This window comes from Drosophila arizonae, chromosome 5 (genome assembly GCF_054131065.1).
Source record: "Drosophila arizonae isolate 15081-1271.41 chromosome 5, UAZ_ARI_1.0, whole genome shotgun sequence".
NCBI lineage: Eukaryota > Metazoa > Arthropoda > Insecta > Diptera > Drosophilidae > Drosophila > Drosophila arizonae.
Genome location: NC_142925.1, coordinates 12,103,685 through 12,127,059, shown reverse-complemented (window position 1 = coordinate 12,127,059; position 23,375 = coordinate 12,103,685). Strand labels below are relative to the sequence as shown.

The 23,375-nt window shown below is 41.4% G+C and overlaps 4 protein-coding genes across 10 annotated transcripts in view; 3 read left to right on the top strand and 1 right to left on the bottom strand.

The window, feature by feature from the left end:
- Rgk1 (Rad, Gem/Kir family member 1) overlaps nt 1-23,375 on the bottom strand; it is a 54,479-nt gene that overhangs the window by 20,659 nt on the left and 10,445 nt on the right. For 3 of the 5 annotated variants that reach the window (XM_089470585.1, XM_089470584.1, XM_018009933.2), the window contains exon 3: nt 1,249-1,420. The exons of 1 other annotated variant lie outside the window; for it this stretch is intronic. In XM_089470585.1, the coding sequence (XP_089326711.1) occupies nt 1,249-1,420 (172 nt within the window). Of the gene's footprint in view, nt 1-1,248; nt 1,421-1,518; nt 1,639-23,375 lie in introns of those variants that run through there. One more of the 5 variants, XM_089470586.1, reaches the window with a different exon arrangement.
- On the top strand, nt 1,604-7,575 carry LOC108615473 (uncharacterized). Its single transcript, XM_018009978.2, has 4 exons — nt 1,604-1,743; nt 4,489-4,616; nt 7,047-7,100; nt 7,174-7,575. The coding sequence occupies exons 1-4, from the start codon at nt 1,680-1,682 to the stop codon at nt 7,456-7,458; spliced, it is 531 nt and encodes a 176-aa protein (XP_017865467.1). The 5' UTR covers nt 1,604-1,679; the 3' UTR covers nt 7,459-7,575.
- LOC108615461 (wurstfest) lies at nt 15,975-18,840 on the top strand. Of its 2 annotated transcripts, none has more exons than XM_089470596.1 (7): nt 15,975-16,381; nt 16,546-16,815; nt 16,874-17,070; nt 17,131-17,307; nt 17,368-17,514; nt 17,577-17,840; nt 17,896-18,840. In XM_089470596.1, exons 1-7 carry the CDS (start codon nt 16,148-16,150, stop codon nt 17,996-17,998), a joined length of 1,392 nt encoding a protein of 463 aa, XP_089326722.1. In that variant the 5' UTR covers nt 15,975-16,147; the 3' UTR covers nt 17,999-18,840. The 2 variants fall into 2 exon arrangements, with proteins under 2 accessions (XP_089326722.1, XP_017865447.2); XM_018009958.2 differs by having other exon boundaries at nt 16,059-16,381; nt 16,543-16,815.
- On the top strand, nt 19,387-23,356 carry LOC149268508 (uncharacterized). Of its 2 annotated transcripts, none has more exons than XM_089470595.1 (7): nt 19,387-19,844; nt 20,521-20,820; nt 20,878-21,074; nt 21,136-21,312; nt 21,373-21,519; nt 21,582-21,845; nt 21,906-23,356. In XM_089470595.1, the coding sequence occupies exons 1-7, from the start codon at nt 19,599-19,601 to the stop codon at nt 22,006-22,008; spliced, it is 1,434 nt and encodes a 477-aa protein (XP_089326721.1). In that variant the 5' UTR covers nt 19,387-19,598; the 3' UTR covers nt 22,009-23,356. The 2 variants fall into 2 exon arrangements, with proteins under 2 accessions (XP_089326721.1, XP_089326720.1); XM_089470594.1 differs by having other exon boundaries at nt 19,388-19,844; nt 20,518-20,820.

Below are 23,375 nucleotides of genomic sequence, written 5' to 3'. Positions count from 1 at the left end.
ACATTAATACTTAACATAGTAATGTAAGTTCTAGGTATTACATCAAAGTCTTAATACTTTGCTCAGATTATTAAAAGTTTTTCCTGTTTTAGTTTTACCAGCAACTTCCTCTTGCTCTTAAACACATCTTAATTAACTATTTTCCTCAATTAGTCTGTGTATTGGTAATTTATTTAAGCTGTGAGCTATAAAGCTTTGCAAATTAAATTTTCCGCACAATTTCTTGGCTTACTTTAAGCTAGCTCAATTAGCTTACAATGTCTTACAGTTGCTTTGTAAAACTTTAAGCCAATGTCATTCACTTAATGCACTTAATTAAACTGTTTAGTTTCACGAAGTTTAAATGCATTGGCTGATTATACGAGAATCGAGCTGTGAAAATCGCATGCTCTAAATCAACAAATAAAATCGATAAATTGTAGCGTGACACGCACCGTAATCCCCCCAGTCAGGAGTATAGTAATACACACAAACACACACATAGACACACACATGGACTAAATGACTCATACATATTATTGGTATGGTAGGGTTGCGGATGGAAGTGCTTTGGCTTCAGGGTACTTTACCGTTACGCTCGCGGAAACGCCGCCCCGCCGCACTCAACCTGTGCAATTTGGCACGTAAACAGAAACTTTCAGATTTCGAGGAAAACAGAACAGCAGAACAACAAAATAAAAACATTGAGCAGAGCAGCGCACAGTGAGATAGATAATATCGTATAATCAAATTCCGCAAATAATTGAGTGGAAGATTCGTCTAACGAATGTCTGCGTATATTGAATGGCTATGGATATGCTCATCTTGTTGATGTTTACCTCTGCCTGCTCAATGGCAAAATGGCAAAATAGCTGAATATATCAGTGTATGCACCTATGTGTGTGTGTGTGTGTGTTGTCATTTCTGGCATACAGCACGCCCCTTTTCGGTTGTCCGCCCACACCGGAAAAGGAGTCAAAAGACTTTGACCCAAAAAGAAATCGCAACATGTCGAATCTTTTCATATGTCGCGCCCCGTTGGGAAAAAGCATTACAAGCCAACTGCCAGCTGCTCATGCAGCGATATTTACACAAAATGTCACTGAAAGTGTGTCAAGCGCTGGGAGAGGGGACGGGGTGATAGCGGGAGTGGGCTGGGGAATGGGCCAAAACATGTGCGTGTGCGGGACTGGAGCATGCGAGTACAGTCAATAATGAAAATCTGTCGGAAAAATTGAGTTTACTCAAAGGCTAGAGGCAGCTGCTTACCTTGACCACGACTCCTGGAGGTTGGTGAGGCGCCCGTTTTATTTCTAGTCGTCGTCGGTGCTGCTGCTGTTGCTGCTGCTGAAGGTGCAGCTGTTATAGGTGTTGTGGGCGTGGCATCGGGTGTTGGGCTGCTGTCGCGAAAGATGGGCGAGCCGGGCACATAGCGTTCAGGCTGCAAACACAATTCAAGTAGCATAACAGAGCAATATCAGTCTATGATCATATCAGCAATGCAGAGATAACAACTATAATAAGAGATAAGATATATACATATATAACAACGACCCATCCACTACTCTAAGAAGGTAGATAGAAGTGGCAGAACCATTTGTCGCCTGCTCGCTGTCTGCTTCAATCCTACTTCAGGCCCAAAGCCGGAATCATTATCAGCTGTCATTGGCGCAAAGCAATTGAAGTGAAGAGAACTTGAGATGCCAAAAGGGTCCCCCTTGCTGGCATTTTATGTCATTTGCCTGTCCCCCTGTTTGGCCAACGGTTCGTATACGTATTTGATATTATCATAGGAAATATTCATAAGTTCTATACGGAAATACGCGCGTGCATGCATCTTTTTTTTTTTTTTTTTTTTTTTTGAATATTCAGTTTCCACTTAACTTAATTAGCTGTTTTTTTTATTTCGAAATTTGTCTACTTAGTATTCTAAAATTTATGACAGCAACGGAAGAACAGGTAAATTCGAAATTTCTACTATTTTCTTTATTTTTCCTCTCTCTCTCTCTCACACACACTCTCTCTTTCTCTTGGCACGTTTTCTGGCTGAGACCTCAGCGCGATTCTAAGAACTTTGCTCTGCTTTGCGTATTTCAAATATACTATGTTTGACTATACACATGTGTGTGTGTGTGTGTGTGTATGCAGTTGCCTCTACTATCTCTAGTTCAGCTGTCGACGCCACTCTCCAGTGACCGCATTTAATTTATTGATTGCTACACAAAAGATGATAAACATAATTTCTCAAAGATCTCCACTGTATAATAGAATATTTTTAGCCCAACCGTGTGGCCAAAACACCTGAAAGTTTTTACAAATCAGAATTGAGACATATTAAGATGGAAAATTTTGATTTGACTTTGGTTGAGATGTTGAAATAGGAATAGATTTAATTTTTATTTTTTCTATAGAAAATGTGTATAGATTTTTTTTTTTTTTTATATTACGTATACGAAAGTTAAAAAAAAAAAATTGGTAAATCAAAATCTGTAAAATTCGAAATAAATCTATAAAATATAAAAAGGTATATAAATCAAATCAATTTTAACTAAAACTTGGTAATACTTAAAAGCAAACTTCGCTAACTGTGCTCCTAACCATCTACAAACTTTGAGTTTGCAGCCCTGGTTTCATAATTTCCACTTAGTAAATAACTATATAAAAATGTTAGTGCATCTCTACACACATTTATCATTATGTACCCAGAGTCAACGCTGATATGCCATATTTGTCAAGCATTGTTTAACCATTGCAATTATTTGTCCATGCGTTCAATCGACGATGAGTAACGACGTTTATGAGTTCTGATTTCAATCAGAAAGTCGTAGTAATTTTGATTAGTTATCTATTGCAAATAGTGTGCATACCTTGGCAGCATTGAAAGTAATTAATTTTTCTCAAATGCTTCATGGCCTTGGCCCACTGTGCGGCGAGTTAATTTCTATCGTATTCGGGCGCTACAAATTCGCACGAATGAATGATGAGTGTTTAACTGACTGATTCGTGAATACGGAGAACTGAAGCGTGCCCAGTGCCAATTGAGTTGGACTTATGCAGAAATCACAGTGCAACATTTTTAAAAATAGTCCCGAAATTATTGTGATCTATATTTGTTTTTGTTTTTTTAGTTTTTCATACAATGATTTAATTTTTTTACGATGAATTTGTGCATATGTAAAAGCATCATTAAAAGAGCACAGCTCATTATTATGATTGCCCTCAAGAGATGAGATGAGTGGGGGCAACAAGGTGCTGACGGAGGCGACTGCCTCGGCTGCGCCAGCTGTTAGACAATCGGTCGATGTAAAGGCGCAGGGTCGTTCTCTGGGGTCTGAGACCGCAGCGAGAGCTGATGATTTTCAATGATGAACTGCTGAAAGGGTATGCCAAGATATTCATTACATATGTGACTTGGATTGGTTTGAAATGTGGTATAGAGGAGACAGAGGGTATACCTATAGTGAATAGGTGACGATAAATTAGGGGTTACTTGTGTGGATGTTACAGTATAGCTCTCGATGTACGTCTTGAAGGAGGAACTCTTCCATGGCATTGCAATACGTTTTAGATAAACTTATTTATTTTAAATGAAAATTATTGTAATTTTTATTGTTATTTCCTATATATTGATTTATTTCATGATAAGAGTTGTATAAATGTATTTATATGTATAGGTTGGGGACAATCCTGTTACATCTCTGGTATGAATTAGAAACTCCAATTTATTTTCTACAACTCAATCAGGCTTTCTGCTCTCTACTGATATTTTCGCTTCCTTTCCCATTATATCATATGTTTGCATATATTTATGTGTATTTCTACAAAACCTAGGGTATTTACAACTTCGATAACTTTCTGCCCAACTGCCTTACATATTGTTGGTTTTTACAATTTTTGACTATTTTTATGTAGTGCCAAAGTCTCGTGTCGTGAGATCAGTCTTTACAATTCTATAGCATTTGGCTCTGCCTGCTGCTATTCTTGTAACACGTTGTTGTTGTTGTTGTTGTCTATTGACGTCATTGTTATTACACAAAACGCATAAAGTGTATAGAGCAGATGTATGTATAGATGGATACATGTCGAGGACGCTGTCGTGCCACTTGGCAAATAGACAGAAAGTCTGTTGCCAAAATTCTCACTTTAATGCAATTAATTTGAATAAAAGCAGATTTTGTGTGTTTTTATTTAGATCTATCGTGTGTGTTGTTGCTGCAGTTGTTGTTGTGGTTGTTGTGTTGCGTTCGCTATAAATAAATTCTAAGAAAAGCACAACAACATCATCATGATCATGATTCGCGTTGTCATCATCGGTTTTATCATCTACAATACATGGTGAATAGTATCAACAGACCCACAGAGCGAGAGAGCGCAGGCGAAAGAGAAAGCGAAAGCGAAAGCGAAAGGCAACGTCATGACCTCGTTCAATATTTTCGAGATGCGAATGTATTTTTATTATAGTTTATACAGTTGCTATATAGTTTTATTTATGGTTTTTTGGACTTGCAGCTCTCGAGTGCTACGTCTGCAGCTACTTGCTCGGCCAGAGCGATGCCACCTGCCTGACGAATGCCACCGCCGTGCGCGCCCTCAACTGCACCAAGAAGTACTGCCTCACAGTGCGACAGGAGGCGATTGTGAGTATCATACAAAGTCGTGGCAAGTGGCGACGATGTTGCCCCCCTCCCATGGCAGTCATAATCATGCAACGGGCAGCTAAAGAGTCGTATACTCTCAACTTAACTCCTTTTAGCCACAGCTGGCTGATTGCCTTGCAACAAAGTCGCCGCCGCCGCGCCCGAGTCGTCAAATTGTGCTGTTGTTTCTATTTCTTTTCGGTATAAGCACACATACACACACACACACACACACATATACGCATATATATACATGTGCAGCTGGAAAAGTTTGGTGGCGCAACTTTGTATCAAAGTGTGGCAGGAGATGAAAGTTTTTGCACAAAAAAATTAGCAAGACTCACGTATCAAGCAAAGCTTCGAAACTAGGGTCTTGCACACACACACAGACACATACACACTCACATAAGCTGGAAGAGTAATTGAATATATGATGGGCCATGGGCACACGTGGCGTATGAGTACCATGGGCACACGTGGCGTATGAGTAACAAGTGCCAGGGAATCGCATTATTTTGAGTGTCATTCGAAATTACATTTATATGCATTTTACTCTGCTCATCAGGCGTCCCCGATGCCAACGTGTTAAAAGAGAGTACATTTACTTAGTTATGAAAGTAGTGGAAAAACATAGAGAAACTCTTTTCATATTTTTACCTACTATATGCTCTTTGACTCTGGGGAACTGTTCGAAAATTTGACTTTTAGCTTTAAAGTTCAAGCAAATTGTTTTCAAGTTTAGGGCAAGCTCTAGTGTTATTGCAGAAGTTTGTCAAGTCGAGTCGGGAAATGAACTTTTAGCCAGCAATGAGAACCTTTCAGCTGATTTTAAAAGGCAAATACATGCTGCGCTCGCCATGGCCCTAAGACGAAAAGCTGCAATTGGCAATAAAGAGTCGACGCACGAGTGCTTAAGTCAAGTGCCCTTCGTGCAGCTGATGAAGTGGCTCGGTGCGCGGCTGGGTGGGAGGATTACGCACGGGCTCACATATTCGGCAGTTGGGAGATTTCAAGAACTGGCGCTCTATGGCGTTTGTTTTTAACACGGGCACGCAAATAATAATAGAATCAGTTTTATTTATTTATTTCTTTTTTTTTGTTGTGTGTTGACATTGAGGCTTTTGTGCTTTAATTTGCACAGCGACAGACGAAAATCAAACAAAAATGCTACGACCGAAAGTGGAGTGCATAAAAAGTCCATTACCATAATTTAATGGAAAGCCAGAAAGGCGTATAAAAGCCACAAAAGCCGCTTCAGACTGTGCGAGAGACAGGGAGAGCGATAGACACCACACCACATCATAGCATACGCAGCTGCTAACCCTTACTCTGTCTCTCTCTCTCTCTCTCTCTTGATAGGCTCCTTAATATGCGAGGCTTTAACTCTGTCTTCTATCAGCCAGCCTCACCCACGCCTCTTTATGCACTTCAATATATGTATATATGTATGTGTTTCTCCATTTCTTTTTTACCATGAGTTGGATAAACATTTTGCCAGGCGCTTCATTAGTCGGCGAGCCTTGAACTCTTTGTTATTGAATTTGCTGGATCAAAGAGGCATTGAGCCAGCGGGAAATGAACTAAAAGTTACTTGTGGGCGCAGCCAGAGAAAGACAAAGAGAGCTGCAGCATCTGCTGCTTCTCACCAGCCAGACAAATGCTTCACTGATGCTCTGGCATAATGCAATTAAAACTTCATCTTCATCTCCATCCACCGCCATCTCCATCTCCATCCGGCCGACCCTAATGATGAATACAAATTAAGTGAAGCTGTGACACTGGCCACAGTCAACCAGAACTTGTAGCAGCTGGCATTTATTATAGTTCATTGGATGCAAATTGTAGTGAAATCAAATTTTCCAACGTAAATGCCTCAATTTAAAGAAGTTAACTCTCTGATATTCCTAGAGATATATTAAGTTATATGGATACAATAACTTTGTCTTTTGGTATATAAATTAATTAGTAATAAATCAAAATTAATATATATTGTATTAATGCATCAATATATTATCAATCAGAATAAATAATCTGAAATTTACAAATTTAAGGAATTTAACTCTCTAATATCATCTCTTTTCTCTTCTGGAAAATGTTAATAAATCACAATTTTATTCGATTATATTCAAATGAACTCTCTATTATCATCTCATTTCTCTTTTGGAATATATTAATAAATCAAAATTTTATTCAATCATAATCAAATTTTTCTAGCAGAGATCTACAAATTTAATAACTTCAACTCTCAGTTGTTGCTTAGAAATAATTTAGTTATTTAAATATGAAAACTTTATCTATTTCATGCTGAATATCTTTGGGAATATTTTAAAATATTTTGTTGAACTAACTTTTTCTCATGCTCCGTTCTTAATTTTGGTTTCCTCTCTTTTTTTTTTTTTTTGCCTCTCCTCATACATGTGTCGCCTGCAGCATAATGGGAACAAAGTCATTTCCTTTCTACGTGACTGCCAGGATAAGCCGACGGTGGGTATGAGTGGCAGATCAACTGCCAGACAGATTGTGCCTGGGGCAGGAATAAAATTTACGCACATTGCAGATACCGAATGGAGTTAGGACGGACTCCTCGTTTCGCACCTATTACCGCTCCTGCCAGCTGAATCTCTGCAATGGGCACAACGGGCGCGTCTATAACACGAGTGGTAGCCTCACCATCGGTGCTGGTGCTGGAGCTGGTGGCTCCGCTGGGGCAGGTGGTGGGGGCAATCACAACGCCATTATACCTGGCAAGAATGGCAGCCACGGCGCAGGGGCCGGGGGAGTTGGACTGGTGGCTGGCTGCTGTTTGCTGTTGTGGTGGCTGTTGCTCGCTGGCTGTAATTAGCATAAAATGGATGTTCCGCAATATGACAAAAAAAGGACACGCTCGATTCTAATTCCAATGTCTGCCAGAGATGAAAATAAAAAGTGCCGCCAGCAGCCAATTAAAACGCATTTAGCTGCTGTCTGGGCTTATGGCAGAGTCAGTGGTTCGCTCCTCACTCGTTGCAATACTTTGAACCGTTGAAGAGGTCAACGGGCTGTGACCTCCCAAACTAGACTTCCGCACATGTTGACCGCAATTCAGAAATATGGGCGGGGGGCCTTCAATAGCTAGCTCATTAAAATAGAATTAAATACGCGTTAACGGCTAACATAAATTCCAGCTAATGGCCAAATTTTTTAGTCTCTGTCATGAGTCGACGACATTTTTATGTTAATTTCTAGAAAACACAACACAAAAACAACATTCGGCTGGCGGCAAACATTTCAAGTACACAAATGTTGCACTGGCAGGTGAGAACAACAAACTAATAAATACAGCTCAGCTATATATCCTTTTAATTGACACCAGAAATAGCCCAAGCTGCTCTATTCATCTTCAATTCAATGTTGACTAAGAAGAAGAAGAAGACTCAAGCTTCAAATATAGCTGCAGAGCTCTAGAGTGAAGAGCCACTCAGCTCAGCAAATAGGCGCATGAACCTTACCTAGAGTCTACCTAGGGAGAAAGAGAGAGTGTGTGTGCATGTGAGAGGCTGCTGAAGGATTTAGCTCTTTATTTTTCTTCTCCGCTTTAACAAAGTTAATTGAAATGTTAAAGAAAATACGTTTAGTAATTGAAATCGATTAAAAACTAGGGCACGCTAACAACTTGAAAGGGAGGGAGGGGGTAAAATATAGAAAACTTTCGATAACAGTACGTATGCGTGCGCCTGTGTGTGTGTGTTGACTTAACGCATTAAAGTTTCCACGAGTTAAACTGTAGCCTGCTTGTCACTTGCCGTTGTCGCTGACATTTGACGTTGCTTTTGCTCCCTTGACATGCTTTTGGCGCTTGGAAATACACGAAAAATGTTTGCATGGCAAACAAATCGCTGTGTTAGCCTTACCTACTCCTCCTGCCCCTCCCCCTCTGGCAACTCTGCGTGTGTCATTCGTGCACACTGTGACATGTACGCTGAAAGCGAAAGCACATCGCGCAACAGACCCCATTCCCATTCCTGTTTTTTTTATTTTTTTATTTGGGTTTGGACAGCAATTACAATTTCAGATTGAAAATGGCCAACAGAGCGCGTCATATAAAATTTCCGATTTGCCAATTGAACTAAATGAACATTTTGTCGCATCTCTGCAAACTAGAAATATCAACGCCAATTAGCGCAGCTCTATGAATAAACGAAATTGGCTTATAAATATGGAATGTGGTAATGTGTGTCATCAATCATCTGTAATCAATCAAGCTTGCATTGGGCGCATAAAACATACTCAAAATGGGAGTTGGCCATAATTATTTATTATTAATATTTACCCAGTCAAGGACCAAGCAAGTTCCACATAAACAGAACAAAGTTAAACAATCTGTAATGATATTTAATTTCCATTTTTTTCTGTTGTTTGTTGTTGTGGCCCCAATATATGATTTCATCACACCTCAGCAGCCACAACACTTAAGTATATACAATTAAACGTCCCGTAAGTCGAGCAATAATAATTGGGGAATCGTGAGCCGAGAGAGAGGGAAAGACATAAAGGTACAAGTGTCTGGTCGATTTAATTTCATTGAGGAAGTCGTTTGCGTATAACAAATATTATCTTGTGCCCAATATGCAGATACGAATTCAGAAAGCGGGAATATTCCCGAAAATGTTCTGCTGTCATGCTGTCGCAGTCCACAGCATAATAAACAAGGCAGTTGATATGTAGCAAAGAGGCGAGACAAATTACCTAAAATATGCAAGACTTTTTAAAAAATACAATTTTATAAAAGAAGTAAAAAAGCTCTAGTCGAGACTGCTCTACTACGTGATCCCCTGAGCCCTTAGAGGGACTCATACATATGTTAATAATTCCTCGCTCCTTTCCTGCTTACAAGAAACAGCACATGAACGTCCATCAGCAGTGCTGCCTGCTTAGCCTATTTCAAGCTAGATCGAGCCTCTTTGAAATATGTGTAGCCAATTAATAATAAATCCATTGAAAATGAGTATGGAGTGTAAGAGATTGAGGTTGAGTATGCAGGATTTTAGTCCTTAAGAGAACCATAGAATAGAAGAACAGAAGGAGAAATTACTGTCTCTGCCATCTAATAATTAGTAATATTAATGTACATAAGCTGTTTAGCATGTTCAATGTTCATTTATATATTGTATAATGAGGTAAATCGATTTAAGTATGCGTGGCCAACACCAATATATCATATATTTGTTTGTAAATCTGTCCCACTGTCTATCACACAGTTTGTCTCTCGGTCTGTCTGCCTAAGAGAAGCACGGTATGAAGAAGCTCTATAGACGATCGTTTAATTTGTTTCTATGTATGCAGCAGTATTCATTTGGTGTTTATATTCAAGTAAAACGAAGCTAGAATACTGGGAGCAGCAGAGAGTGCTCCCATTGGTCACTTAAAGCTCGGTTGCAACGATCTCTACCTAGTGCCGAGCTCAACATTTGAGAGCACCTTCGGGTCTGAGTGAAACTTGCCCTATATAAAGGGCAGCAGCTGTAGCATTCCTTCAGTCATACAGACCAGTCGTAGGGTGCAGTAGAGTAAAGTGAAGTGTGTGGTCGTTCAGCTAAGCATTAAAGACTTGGAGGAGAGACTTAGAGGAAATAATTAGAGGAGACATTTAGAGTAAATAATAAGAGAAAACAAACGACCAACATATGATACGAAATTACTTATAGTCTTTGCTCTGACCATAGCTAATTTAGCCTTCCAAGAATGGGACGCAGTGAATGTTAGCTGTAGCTCAATGGATAGTTGGGTAAAGATTCGCAGAGTCAACTTAATGATGAGCCTATTTCAAGCTTCTCAGAGTTAACTGCAGTGCCTCCAGTACTCAACACGGCTAAGCTTTACCAGCTGGCGCTGAGTCCGCAATTTGTGCTGCATCCGGACCATAGAGTCGAGCGCTTAGCAACGATATGACTTCAATCAACCAACCTGTGATATCGGCCACATCAAGAAAATTGCTCTGCCAGCTGGCCATCGCCTCTGGCTAGTGCCTGACTTCTCATTGGTTGGCTCTCGTTGAAATGCAGCACCATTGTGACAATAGGCGTGGCGTGAGCTCTTTGCCGGCAAAGCAACGAGAAATCAACTTGAACTGGTGTCAGCTCTTTCTGCTCCAACTACAAATGGCTTGGCCCGAGTCGCAACTTGTCTGGACTGGATCAAGGATGACTCGCACATAGACCACTAAATATTCTCCTATTGGAATACACCACTTAAAGCCAGTTGTCTTTCACTTTAGCAAGAGAAATATTCAAGAACAAGAATAATATTTTGCAAGCATTTGTTGTGCTCTTCCTTTAAGACACACAGCACAGCCCAACCTAACGAGGCCCTCCTTTTTCTCCTTTTGGGCCACTGGGCCCAGTTGTGTGTCAAGTCGGAGACTTTAGCTGTCTGCTTGAGGAAGGTGTGTGTGCCACATTATAAATTTACTTCGTTTGTCTTTCGTTGCTGCCCAGATAGCCAGATATTAATGGTTGGGGCTGACAGCTTTGTATGCCACCAGAGATATTACAAGTCAACAGTGGGTCCGGGTGTGGGGCATTGTGGTTTTGGTATTTCGTTCAATGACTGCGTCGACATTATTTCCATTACACCCATTTAGTTGTCGCTGCGTGCACTAAACTTATTCATTGACGACATTGTGGTCCTGTGGCGCGACAGAGATGGAGAGAGAGAGGGAGAGGGGGACAGGGAGTGGGACAGGGGACAGCCTGCGGGAACAGACGGACATTAGTTGGCTCCGTTTAATGCCCAATTGGCATTACAATGGCTGCTCCCGCAACTGAGTTGGCTGCCTGCAGTGCATTGAACTTGCATGCTCAGAACTCAATTGGCATTTCTGAACGTCTCAACGTCTCGTCGTCTCAGTCTCTTTGCTGTCTGCCCCCCTCTCCTACCCCCTTGGGGCAGTCATTTGTACCGGAAACTATGCAAGCATTTTACGAGCTATTTGATCGGTCGCTGAAGTCATACTCATTACTAATGCACACACCTTCAAGGTATTGCTGGCTAGACTGAGGTCCCTCTGTGTCGCCCCCGCTCAAAGTAAATACAATTTATTGCTGCCCATTTGCCAAAAAGATCAGAATACAGAATTAAAAAGAACTTTCGCCAAAAAATAAACAGAAAAATCGACGAAAATATCAAAAAGCGGGAAGACAGCTTGCAAATTGCACAATCGCAGTGCATGTGTTATAAATTTAAAGCGAAGAAAAAACAAAAAATTCACAAAAATAATAATAAAAAATTATATATATATGTATATATTATATAAAATTAAAAATCGAGCAAGTCAGCGACAACAAAAGCCAACAACAAAAGGCAAACTCAAAGAAGGCGGAACATCCGACTAAGAGTCGCGTGATTTATGCCCAGACACAGCCACGCCCACCTCCCCACACCCCCTACAGACAACTGGAGCAGAGATTTTGGTGGGCGTGTGAGCAGTGCAGCCCAAGAGGCACGTCCGCACTTGTCTAGCATCTTATAAAATCGATTGATTTCTTGTTGAGTGGAATCAATTTAATAATGATTATCTCTAAACCGAAATCTATATACAATAAATTCGAGAAAAGTCGTAAGATCATCATCGGTATTTATAGAGAACTGTGGTGTGTGAAATCTGAAGGATAAGTATTTAAATTAATGACTTTCGCCTATTTATAAACACATCCATTGTTTTTGACCTTTGTAAGATAATTAGACAGCTCACAAATCGTAATGTTTAGCACCCAGTGAATGGAATTTTGTTGTTTTAGATTATTCTTTGAATACAGATATTTATGTTGATATATATATATTGTAAATGAATGACTGTGAAGAATTTGTATTTTCTTTAAGTTTAAGCACGGCACTCAATTCTTGCACAATTATTTATCAGCCATTATTTTTTCGGCTAGTGTATTAATTATTGATGAATTTTCTGACCTATATTTGTGGAACAAAAAGCAACAACAACAACAACAAAATCAAAGTAGAAACGACAACGTCACCTCAGATGTTTGCCGCTTAAATTAAGCGTAAAATTTAGCCTGACAAACGGGCAGTGCGCCAGCAGACATTAAATCTTACGAAAGATCTACACCTCCTCCACCTCCTGCTATGCCGCCCTCCTCCCGCACCTCCTCCTCCACCACAGCACACCTTTTGCAGTCGCAGAGGCGCCTGGGAAGTGCACCGAAGGGGCCCACAGACAGCGCGCTGAAATCTGTGCGCCACTGCCAGCATTTGGCACAGCGCTGCGAGTTGATGACGTCAAACCTAAAAAAGATGAACTGACGTCCACCTATTTGTGTGGACGTAACACTCGGGCACACTTTTGCTTTATTTTTGGTGAATTGGTCACGAAACGGCGACCCGGTCCCCAGTGCCCAGTGCCCAGTGTCCAAACCACAGACCCCAGACCCCAGACCCCAGACAAAGTGCGTTGGTCTACACGGGCCGGGCGGGCACTCCAGGAAATCCCAATGAATCACTTGACAAACCGAAGAGACTCAATGTATTGGATGGGGGGATGTGTGCGGCTCGCCCATTGGACTGGCTGTGTAAACAACAGTCACTCAAGCTTCATGAGCTTTACGCGATTTATGATGGTCGAAAAACAGAGAGAGTGACAATCGAGACGGCTGAAAATGCCTGGAATGCCGCAAAGGCTGATGAGCATTAAGATGTGGTTTCCAGGCGACACATGACAACAACATAGCAACAGCAACAACAACAGCAACAGCAACTACATCGAGATATATCTGAAAATGCATATGGAGACTAAGTTGGAAATCTATATACGATAGAATATTTCATATGGAGAATAAACATATATTTGAATAGAAGCCGAGGTTGTTTGCCTTAATTGACCACAAAGATGTCGATATATAGATTTTTGTTTGTATTCATATAATTAATTATATACATTTATATGTATGTATGTATGTATGTATGTATGCATATTTAAATTCATTCATTTCTGATGCTGTTGACAATCAATTAATTCCAACAAAAGCAACTGTCGGCCGAGCTTTACGTCTCTGGTAATTGTTTTTAATGTTAATTGTGAAAAAATGAAAATAAATATAAATAAATAAAATGCGATACATTTAAAAATGTTCTTAAAGTAGCCCAAGTCATTTCAATTTCAATTATGCCATAAGTTCCCTATCACTCAGAGTGCCTATGCTTCCTCCTCGCACTACAATATGCATATGACGTCAGCCATTGGACAGACGCAGAGCATCATCCGTGTCGCCTGAATTCCAACCGCATGAATCTCTCTCCTCTGCCTGCTTAGCATCTCCATGCCATTCTAAATCGCTCTCTGCTGAGGCAATGCACAGTGCACAGTTCATTGACATGGCCATAAATTCGTTTTTGTCGCCACGGAAATAGCTCAAGAGCTCTGCTTCTTCCGTAGATTTTCTTAGCCATTGCATAACTGTGGTATATAAATTTGTTTTGCTGGGATTATACTTGAATGAGATGAAATGCAATTGCCAAATAATGGAGGCCATTCAGAGTGGCTCAATAAGGCGAGACTTTTGTGTATTCATGCAAAACCCAGCCAAGCCGCACAGGTATTGTTATTTAGAGTGTCCCCTGTTGGCCGCCATAAATCACAACTAATGGCAATTGATGCTCTATCCCTCTCGCTTACTCTTTCCCTCTCTCTCGTCATACATAGCCCCACTCTGCGCCAGTCTGTGCCACTCAGTGGCTTTCTATGGCATTGTGGCAAATGGAAATGCATTGCTTGTGGCAACTGGTGGTTTTTTGCATTCTAGTTAATTAAAATGCATACACAATAGTGGCTCACTGAACAACAGCATTGTGAGCTCCGAGCCGCAATTAAAACTAAAATGCGCCATCAAAACCCAAAAACTTTTGCGCCCCAGCATTGAGAATCCTGTCAACAAAATATTGTTTATAAGAGAATATACATGTATGTATGTGTGCATGTGTGTGTGTATTATGTTATGTTCACAAAAGGAGGTTATCCAATTTGTTCGAGCTAAATGAAAAACATTTGCTTCTTTACAAATGAATTTCTTCCGTATTTCGCCTGCCCGTCCGTCCGTCCGCCCGTCCGCCGTCTCACCTGTCCGCCTTTGGATGCGTATTTTCAGCAACAGATTTTGAAATTCACGCAACGCATGCTGTAAACAATATTTTTGGATTTCTCGCAAACTGAGTCAATGCAACGCGTGGGCGTGGCACGCCAACAACTTTCATATGCAGTGCAACAGTATTTTAATGAGCGGCAGAGCCAAAAATAAATTGCACATAAATATGTTCTATGCTGCTGACAACTCAAACGAAAACGAACACGAAAATGAAAATGAAAATAACGAAAATAATAAAAATAATGAAAATTGTTGGCAAAAATAAATTGTGAATTCTGGTCAGTTCTGACGTGGGCCGATGGCCAAACATTGCAAGGAGTCAATGCGCTCATTAGGCCACGCCGCACCGCCACACCGCCGCACAGCCACGCCATTAATCAACGGCATTAGGAAAGTGTCAGAACGCCAGGGCAGCGGCAGCGGCAGCAGCTACTCAATTGCAATTGGCCAAGAAAATAATTGCGACAATTGTCACTGATTTGGCCCAGCGGAAGTTCAGGGGCGTCTCTAGCCCCGCAATTTGTGCACAACAGCTTGAAGGATTTATCATAATGAATTATCTCTGGCTAATTGACGTTCGAATACAGTCGGAAGTACACGCATTTTGGCCAACGGGAGGCCCTGCTCTCGGCCAGCCATGAATATTGCCAATTGAAGCGATTTGTCAATATTTGGCAGCAAAACTAATTATCTCTGTCATTGGCAAGGACATATTTTAGCCAAGTGCGTTTGACCTAAGCCAATAGCGAAATGTTCTTCCCTTTCAGCAATCGCAACAGTATCTATTCAATAAATATATTATATAAAATATAAAGTGCTCTGAGCCAAACTGAAATCAATATTTCAATAGCTTTTTTGCTTTTAGCTCTGGCTTATAGACGACAATCAGCAACAATTTCTTTGCTCTGCGCATTTCCCTTCTTAGAGTTCGAAGCGCTTATTTAATTTAATTTAGCTGCCAGCTCAATGCTGATTCTTCTCACTGATTGCCAATGGAATTTCCCGATGTATAGATTGCATCAATAAGTGCACTATAAGAGGAGATTTCAAATCGCGTTCAGCCTGAAAGTATGCTAGCAATTTGCATGCAGAAGCTCTGCATCTATTGCCAATCACTGGTGGCTTCAGCGCGTTTACCAACACTTCCTCTGCTAAATTGACTTTGACAGCAAAGTAGGCGATGGTGCTGCTAGGCTAAATGAATTGTTTAAGAGCAGATTTAGTGGAGAGTCATTCTTTCACAAATTTTCGCAGTGAGCAGAGCTCTTGAAAGTAGAAAATAAAAAAGTAAAATTAAATTTCTCTCTCAGAGTCGTTGTGTCGAGCAGTCTTTGGGTTTCCGCATTTACATCGCCGCGTCCAACTACATTTCTATTAAATTGTGGTAGAATAGTATAGAAAATGGTTCCAGTTACCAAGGAAGTGCAATGCCAGCTGGCAGAAAGCGATGAGGCCGAGCAGCAGCCGGAGACCGTTGTCACCCCGAAGAGCGGCCGAGTGGGCATCTTCAATGCCGAAGACTTTTTGTCGCGTGCTCAGACCAACGACAAGATTAACAACATTTTGCGCTCGCCCACAAAGTCTCCGAATGGCGTGCGTCAACGCTCGGTGTACACCAACAACAACCCATCTCCGGTAAGTTCTGTCAGAATTTGTCTGTCTGTGTCTTTGACAAGCGGTAAAAGTGAGGTTCTGATAATATGAGAGTTTTCTTTTTCAAGTTCGGCTATTAATGTTTTTCGAAATCAATCTAAATTATAGAAGTTTTTCAATATTAATTTATATCAAATATGCAGCAGTCGTCGGTCCGCTTGCCCAATGCGGCAGCATCGCTTTCAGCTCGTATGAGCAGCATGTCGCTGAACAGCGGCAGCGCCAGTGTGGGCACCAACACTTCAGTGCTGGCCAAGGAATGCTCTAGCCAGACTAATGCCATAGGTGCCTCGGGCTCCTATCGTGCCATTGGAATGGGCATGCACCAGTCGCAGCCGCTGCTCACTGCCGTTGCAGACTTGGAGCCACTGGTCCTGAGCACTAAGTCCTTGACTGCTCGCTTCGCCTACGGTCAGGTAACTAACCACATTCACTACTGATAGAATAACCTAACAATAATCTTTACCCTATTAGCCACAACCGCAACCCCAAATGCACCACACTCAGCAGTATCCGTCGCCCATGCCGCCTCCACCTCATGCCTTGGGTCGTGTGAGCTCTCGCACTTTTGAGTTCGAGAATAATCCACCACCACCACCGCCATGTCCCGGCTCCGGACCGATAGCCATGTCCAATGGCACCATCCAGCTGCGCTTGCGCGAGGGAGTCAGGTGTGTGTCTAGATCAGCTGAGCTGTTGATTGAGTTTGAATAATATTCCTTCGATTACAGAATCGATATGACTCTGGACAAGGCCGTCCGCGTGTTGAATCAGCGCAGCATGGTGGCTGTCGCACTGTCGCGCAATGGCACTAACTCTGCTTTAATCCATCCCAATGGTCGAATCCTGCAGAGTGGTTCCAAGGTGGAAATCGTGACCTATGACGGCATGAAGACCAACAATTTTGTGTAAAATATTTGGGATCATTTTGCTGGGAACTATTTAAGGCAACTTCTTTGATTTTACAGGCGCTATGCTAAGATGTGGTACAAGGGCGTGAGCTTCACTAGCGAGTCTTGTGCTTTGATTTATCTGGTTGACACTGCTGGAACACGCACCACAACCGACACTTTCACTGACCTGACCAAGGACTACACTCTGGCAGTGTTTTATGAGTGAGTAGCGAATCGGAGTAGTATGTTCTTTCCTTACTTAACACTCGCAACACTCTCAACAGCGACTCGCGCCACGGTCCCTCATTTGTGCCGGATGCACAGGAGGTGATTGCAAAGTCATCCTACAGTTGCGCAGACGACGGCACCGAGATGTACGACATCAATGGTTTTCGCATCATTCAGGCCGCCGATGGCCTGGTGAAGGTGACTCGCCAGCACAACAAGGGGCTCATTCGCACCAGCCCTGGCAATGGATCGGTCACTCTGACCACTCTGGGCATCCACTGCACCGCCTCCTTGGGCAAGACCTCGCATCTGTTTTTACGGTATGTATCGAAACTTAACCATTTAATTCCAATTATTTTATCTCTTATCTTGCAGTCGCAATGAAAAGCGTATGCATTTTGATGGAGCCAATTTTATAGTGCGTAATGCAGGGCACTCGGCCGGATTCAATGAGAACAATCTACTGATCGTGTACTAATTTAGTTCCATCCTATCTATAAGACACAAACACAGACAGACCATATCCAAGGTAGTTTTTAGGGGCCGCTAGGCTTCCGTAGAGTGAAGAGGGAAAATTACTAAAATTTGTTTACATCACAGACATCACAGACGTTTACAAGAAGGAATTAGATTTTAGTTATATATACAGCAAAAACAAAACATGAGTACAAGTCCACTGCCCTGCCTACTACTTGAGAACGCTGACCACTTCTAACTATTAAAGGGATCAGCGTTTTTATTTTTAAGGCTCGATTTGGCATACAGAAAAGAGTTAATCAAATTTCAACACTATTTTACACATAATAGGAAAAAAGAAAAAAACTTTACACATCATGTACATTGAAAAAAGCCTTAAAAAATTGTTCACATGCATACAAATTAGAAACACTATGCCATGGTGCAATGTGTATGTGTTACAATAAGTAGGCGGTGGCCTTTAAGAGGTGGTCCGATCCTTCAATGCGTTGTTAGTCTGAACAGAAGACGACCTTACATTACAGTTACTTGTTAAAGTTAAGATTAGTTTGTAGTTGCTGTGATGCTCCGACCATGGGAAATCACACATCAAAGTGAAATAATGTTGCATACTGAGTTTTGCAAATTCAAAGTGAGCGATAGATCAATACACCATGAGCACGTTTACAACACAAGTTACCCGAAAGAAAAGTGAGAAATTATTAAATACATGTTGATAGAAAATGTATAATTGTTGACAAAAACTATACACAACGTCCTCAATTATTATAGGTACATATACACATACATCCTCATACTTCACATATGAACATACAAATATATAATATATGTATTTCTGGCCTATCTGTCAACATTTCTTATTTTCACGCTTGGTGGCTTTATGAGATTTGTGAGCCTTACGACATCTCACATGATCCAAAATTCAAGAGCATGTATTACAAAATTATTGTATGGAAATATAAATAAATGTTTGATAAAACGTTTTTTTGTTAATATGTCACAGTGAGACCAGTAAGTAATAATTTTTGAAATACAGGTGCTTGAAAACATTAAATAAAGGCACATTGTATTTTTCGGTATTAGTATTTTTACTTCAACACAGTATTTTTGCCATAGTTTGTTACTGTCTGGGATCTGGTCACATTTGTGAACAAAACAATATTTCAGTTGCCCCTTTCAAATAAATCCATTTTATATCAGTTTATGCCTGTTTTAAGTGTTTTGAGTTAATTATGTGCATGAAGAGTGCTGTATGCAGCCACCCAGAAAAATGCTAGTGTTGGCAAGGGAAATGCGTTTTCCAACACATATTTGGTGATATTTCATTTTTATCAAAGTAGGCGACGACATCCCGGTGAAAAGCTTACTAGTCAAGGAGCAGCATCTGTGGAAAGTCATTCTTTCACAAATTTTCGCAGTGAGCAGAGCTCTTGAAAGTAGAAAATAAAAAAAGTAAAAATTAAATTCCTCTCTCAGAGTCGTTGTGTCGAGCAATCTTTGGTTTTTCGCATTCCTATCCCCGCGTGCAACTCCGTTCCCATTAAAGTGTAACTGTAATTAATTTAGTCACAATCATACATCGAACGCAAGAAGAAAATAAAATGGTTCCAGTTACTAAACCGAACACCAAGGAGGTACAATGCCAGCTGGCAGCATGTGATGAGACCAAGCAGCAGCCGGAGACCATTGTCACCCCGAAGAGCGGCCGTGTGGGCATCTTCAATGCCGAAGATTTTTTGTCGCGTGCCCAGACGAACGACAAGATCAACAACATCTTACGCTCACCCACTAAAGCCCCAAATGGCGTGCGCCAACGCTCGGTGTACACCAACAACAACCCATCACCGGTAAGTTCTGCCCAGAAAAGTTTTCTTTTAGTTGTCAGTTTGTCGTTTTTATTTTTTTTTTTTTGACAGTTTGTGAACGTCATCAATTGAAAACTTAGGCTAGGTTACGTGTTTTTCACAAGGGGAGTAGCTGTTTTTGTTGTTGTGTTCGTTTCGTCCGTCTGTTTGTGTGGTAACTACCTCATTGCTATTGAATATAAGAGCTTTAGCAATATGAACTCATGTACCGTTGTATTCAATATTAATGCTGTTTACGATATGTCCACCTGGGGCGTGACAAAACATGGCTGTTTCTGGCGTTGACAGAGCCAATTGTCAAGTTTATACAGCGGAGTTTGACAGCTGTAAAACAAAAATGTGGTAATCTGATTTATCGTTGACATCTGCTAATTTCCACTGACTTTGCACAATCATAATCGGGTGGGATCACGTTTGTCATCCCTAACAGATATGCTTGCTATTATTAACAGAAATTATGGCTATTGGCTGACCTCCATTAAAAATGGATTCCACAGCTTTTTTGAAACGAGAATTAATTATTATATTAAATATTTTATGATATCAAAGGCAATATATTTTACAAGGTTAGAGGCTATTGATTTTTGCATAGCCAAATAAATATGGCCTTGTGTTTGATACATTTATCTACATATGATTTTTGTGCAATTTACAGCAGTCGTCGGTCCGCTTGCCCAATGCGGCAGCATCGCTTTCAGCTCGTATGAGCAGCATGTCGCTGAACAGCGGCAGCGCCAGTGTGGGCACCAACACTTCAGTGCTGGCCAAGGAATGCTCTAGCCAGACTAATGCCATAGGTGCCTCGGGCTCCTATCGTGCCATTGGAATGGGCATGCACCAGTCGCAGCCGCTGCTCACTGCTGTTGCAGACTTGGAGCCATTGGTCCTGAGCACTAAGTCGTTGACTGCTCGCTTCGCTGGGCCATTTGGGTATGACAATAGCGGCGCCTACTGTCAGGTAAATAACTACATTGACTACTCTCGATTAACTTAACAATACTTCTTTCCTTATTAGCCACAGCCGCAACCCCAAATGCACCACACTCAGCAGTATCCGTCGCCCATGCCGCCTCCACCTCATGCCTTGGGTCGGGTCAGCTCTCGCACTTTTGAGTTTGAGAATAATCCACCACCACCACCGCCATGTCCCGGCTCCGGACCGATAGCCATGTCTAATGGCACCATCCAGCTGCGCTTGCGCGAGGGAGTTAGGTGTGTCTAGATCAGCTAAGCTGTTAATTGGCTGGAATAAGTAATATTCCTTCGATTACAGGATCGATATGACTCTGGACAAGGCCGTCCGCGTGTTGAATCAGCGCAGCATGGTGGCTGTCGCACTGTCGCGCAATGGTACAAACTCTGCTTTAATCCATCCCAATGGTCGAATCCTGCAGAGTGGTTCCAAGGTGGAAATCGTGACCTATGACGGCATGAAGGCCAACAATTTTGTGTAGGCTAATAGGGATAATTTTTCTTCGAACTATTTAAGCAAACTTTGTTGCTCTTACAGGCGCTATGCTAAGATGTGGTACAAGGGTGTGAGCTTCACTAGCGAGTCTTGTGCTTTGATTTATCTGGTTGACACTGCTGGAACACGCACCACAACCGACACTTTCACTGACCTGACCAAGGACTACACTCTGGCAGTGTTTTATGAGTGAGTAGCGAATCGGAGTAGTATGTTCTTTCCAACATGTTCTTTCGCAACACTCTCAACAGCGACTCGCGCCACGGTCCCTCATTTGTGCCGGATGCACAGGAGGTGATTGCAAAGTCATCCTACAGTTGCGCAGACGACGGCACCGAGATGTACGACATCAATGGTTTTCGCATCATTCAGGCCGCCGATGGCCTGGTGAAGGTGACTCGCCAGCACAACAAGGGGCTCATTCGCACCAGCCCTGGCAATGGATCGGTCACTCTGACCACTCTGGGCATCCACTGCACCGCCTCCTTGGGCAAGACCTCGCATCTCTTTTTACGGTACGTATCGAAACTTGGCCACTTAATACCAGTTATTTTATTTTATTTTTCGCCTTACAGTCGCAATGAAAAGCGCATGCACTTCGATGGATCCAATTTTATAGTGCGCAATGCAGGACATTCGGCAGGATTTAACGAGAACAACCTGCTCATCGTGTACTAATTTAGTTCCGTCTGAGACACATACGTAGACCCACAAGACTCACACAAACACACAAACAGACACCTTAAACAGTTTTGGGGACTGTTGCGCTGCCGTAGCGAGGAGAGAGTAATAACCAAAAATATAACCCACAGAAATAGCTTGAAACTGAAAACAGGCTCGCAAAAAAGCGCGAGCGACGCTAAGGCCATTCTGATCATACGTATAACATGAAACACCTAAAACCCAAACGCTGTGTGATTGGGTGACTTTTGGATGCCTTTCGTTACTCGACGTAAGCGCAACGCAACTAACAAGGAATTCGTTTTTAGTTATCTTTTCATACTCGATCTTTTTGATATCAGTGAAAATTCAGTTAAAAAAAAAAAAAAAAAAAAAAAAAAAAATACAAAAATGATTTTAGGACTCGGATCCACTGCCCTGCCTACTAATTGAAAACGCTGACCATTTTGGCAGATTGAGAAGTGTCAGCGTTTTAATTTTTAAGGCTCATTTTGGCATGAAACTGACTCTTTCAATCAAATTTTAACAAAATCTTTTGCTAATAATATGAGAATATTAAACAAGAAAAAAAAAACAAAACAAAAATCGTACATAAGGAAAGCCTTAAAAAATTTTTCACATGCTAATCAAATTTAAAACGACAAGCGATGCATATTTGTTCGCAACATGACGCCAATGTGTGTGTGCAACAATTAGTAGGCAGAGGTCTGAAGAGGTGGCTGTCCTTCCAAGCGCAGGGCTGGGTTGCTCTAGTCCGGTCTGGTCTGGTCGGGTCAGGCCAAGTCGGGTCATGTCAGATCAGATCAGACCAGGTCAGATCAGATCAGATCAGGTCAGGTCAGATCCGGGAACAGCGCCAGTAATAATTCTAGTTACTCGTTATAGTTAAGATTAGTTTGTAGTTGCTGCACTCCAAACACAAACATGTTCATCCACACAGACTATACAAAGTGAAATATTGTTATATTCTGAATTTGGCAAATTCAAAGTCAGCATTTTACACAACGGACGGCCACTAAGGACGCTCCAAGAAAAGTATGAAATTAGCAGAGTATTGCAAGAACTACTCGTCATATCACACTCAATCGATTAACCGTGAAATTGTAATAGTAATGGAACTCGAGAATTGGTGAAAGTCCCCAATCGCCTAGCATGCGAACACTACTACCCACATACACACAGTTAATATTAATTTTAAATATTCACATGGATGGGATGCCATTGTTCAAGCTATCCCCAAAGCATGAGCCTTACGCTAATCTCCGACACCCAAAATCACAAGCATGTATAACGAAATTAATCTATGTATCTAAATCGAATAAAAAAAATGTGTTTTTATCAAAAAGATGCGCTGAAGAATGTTT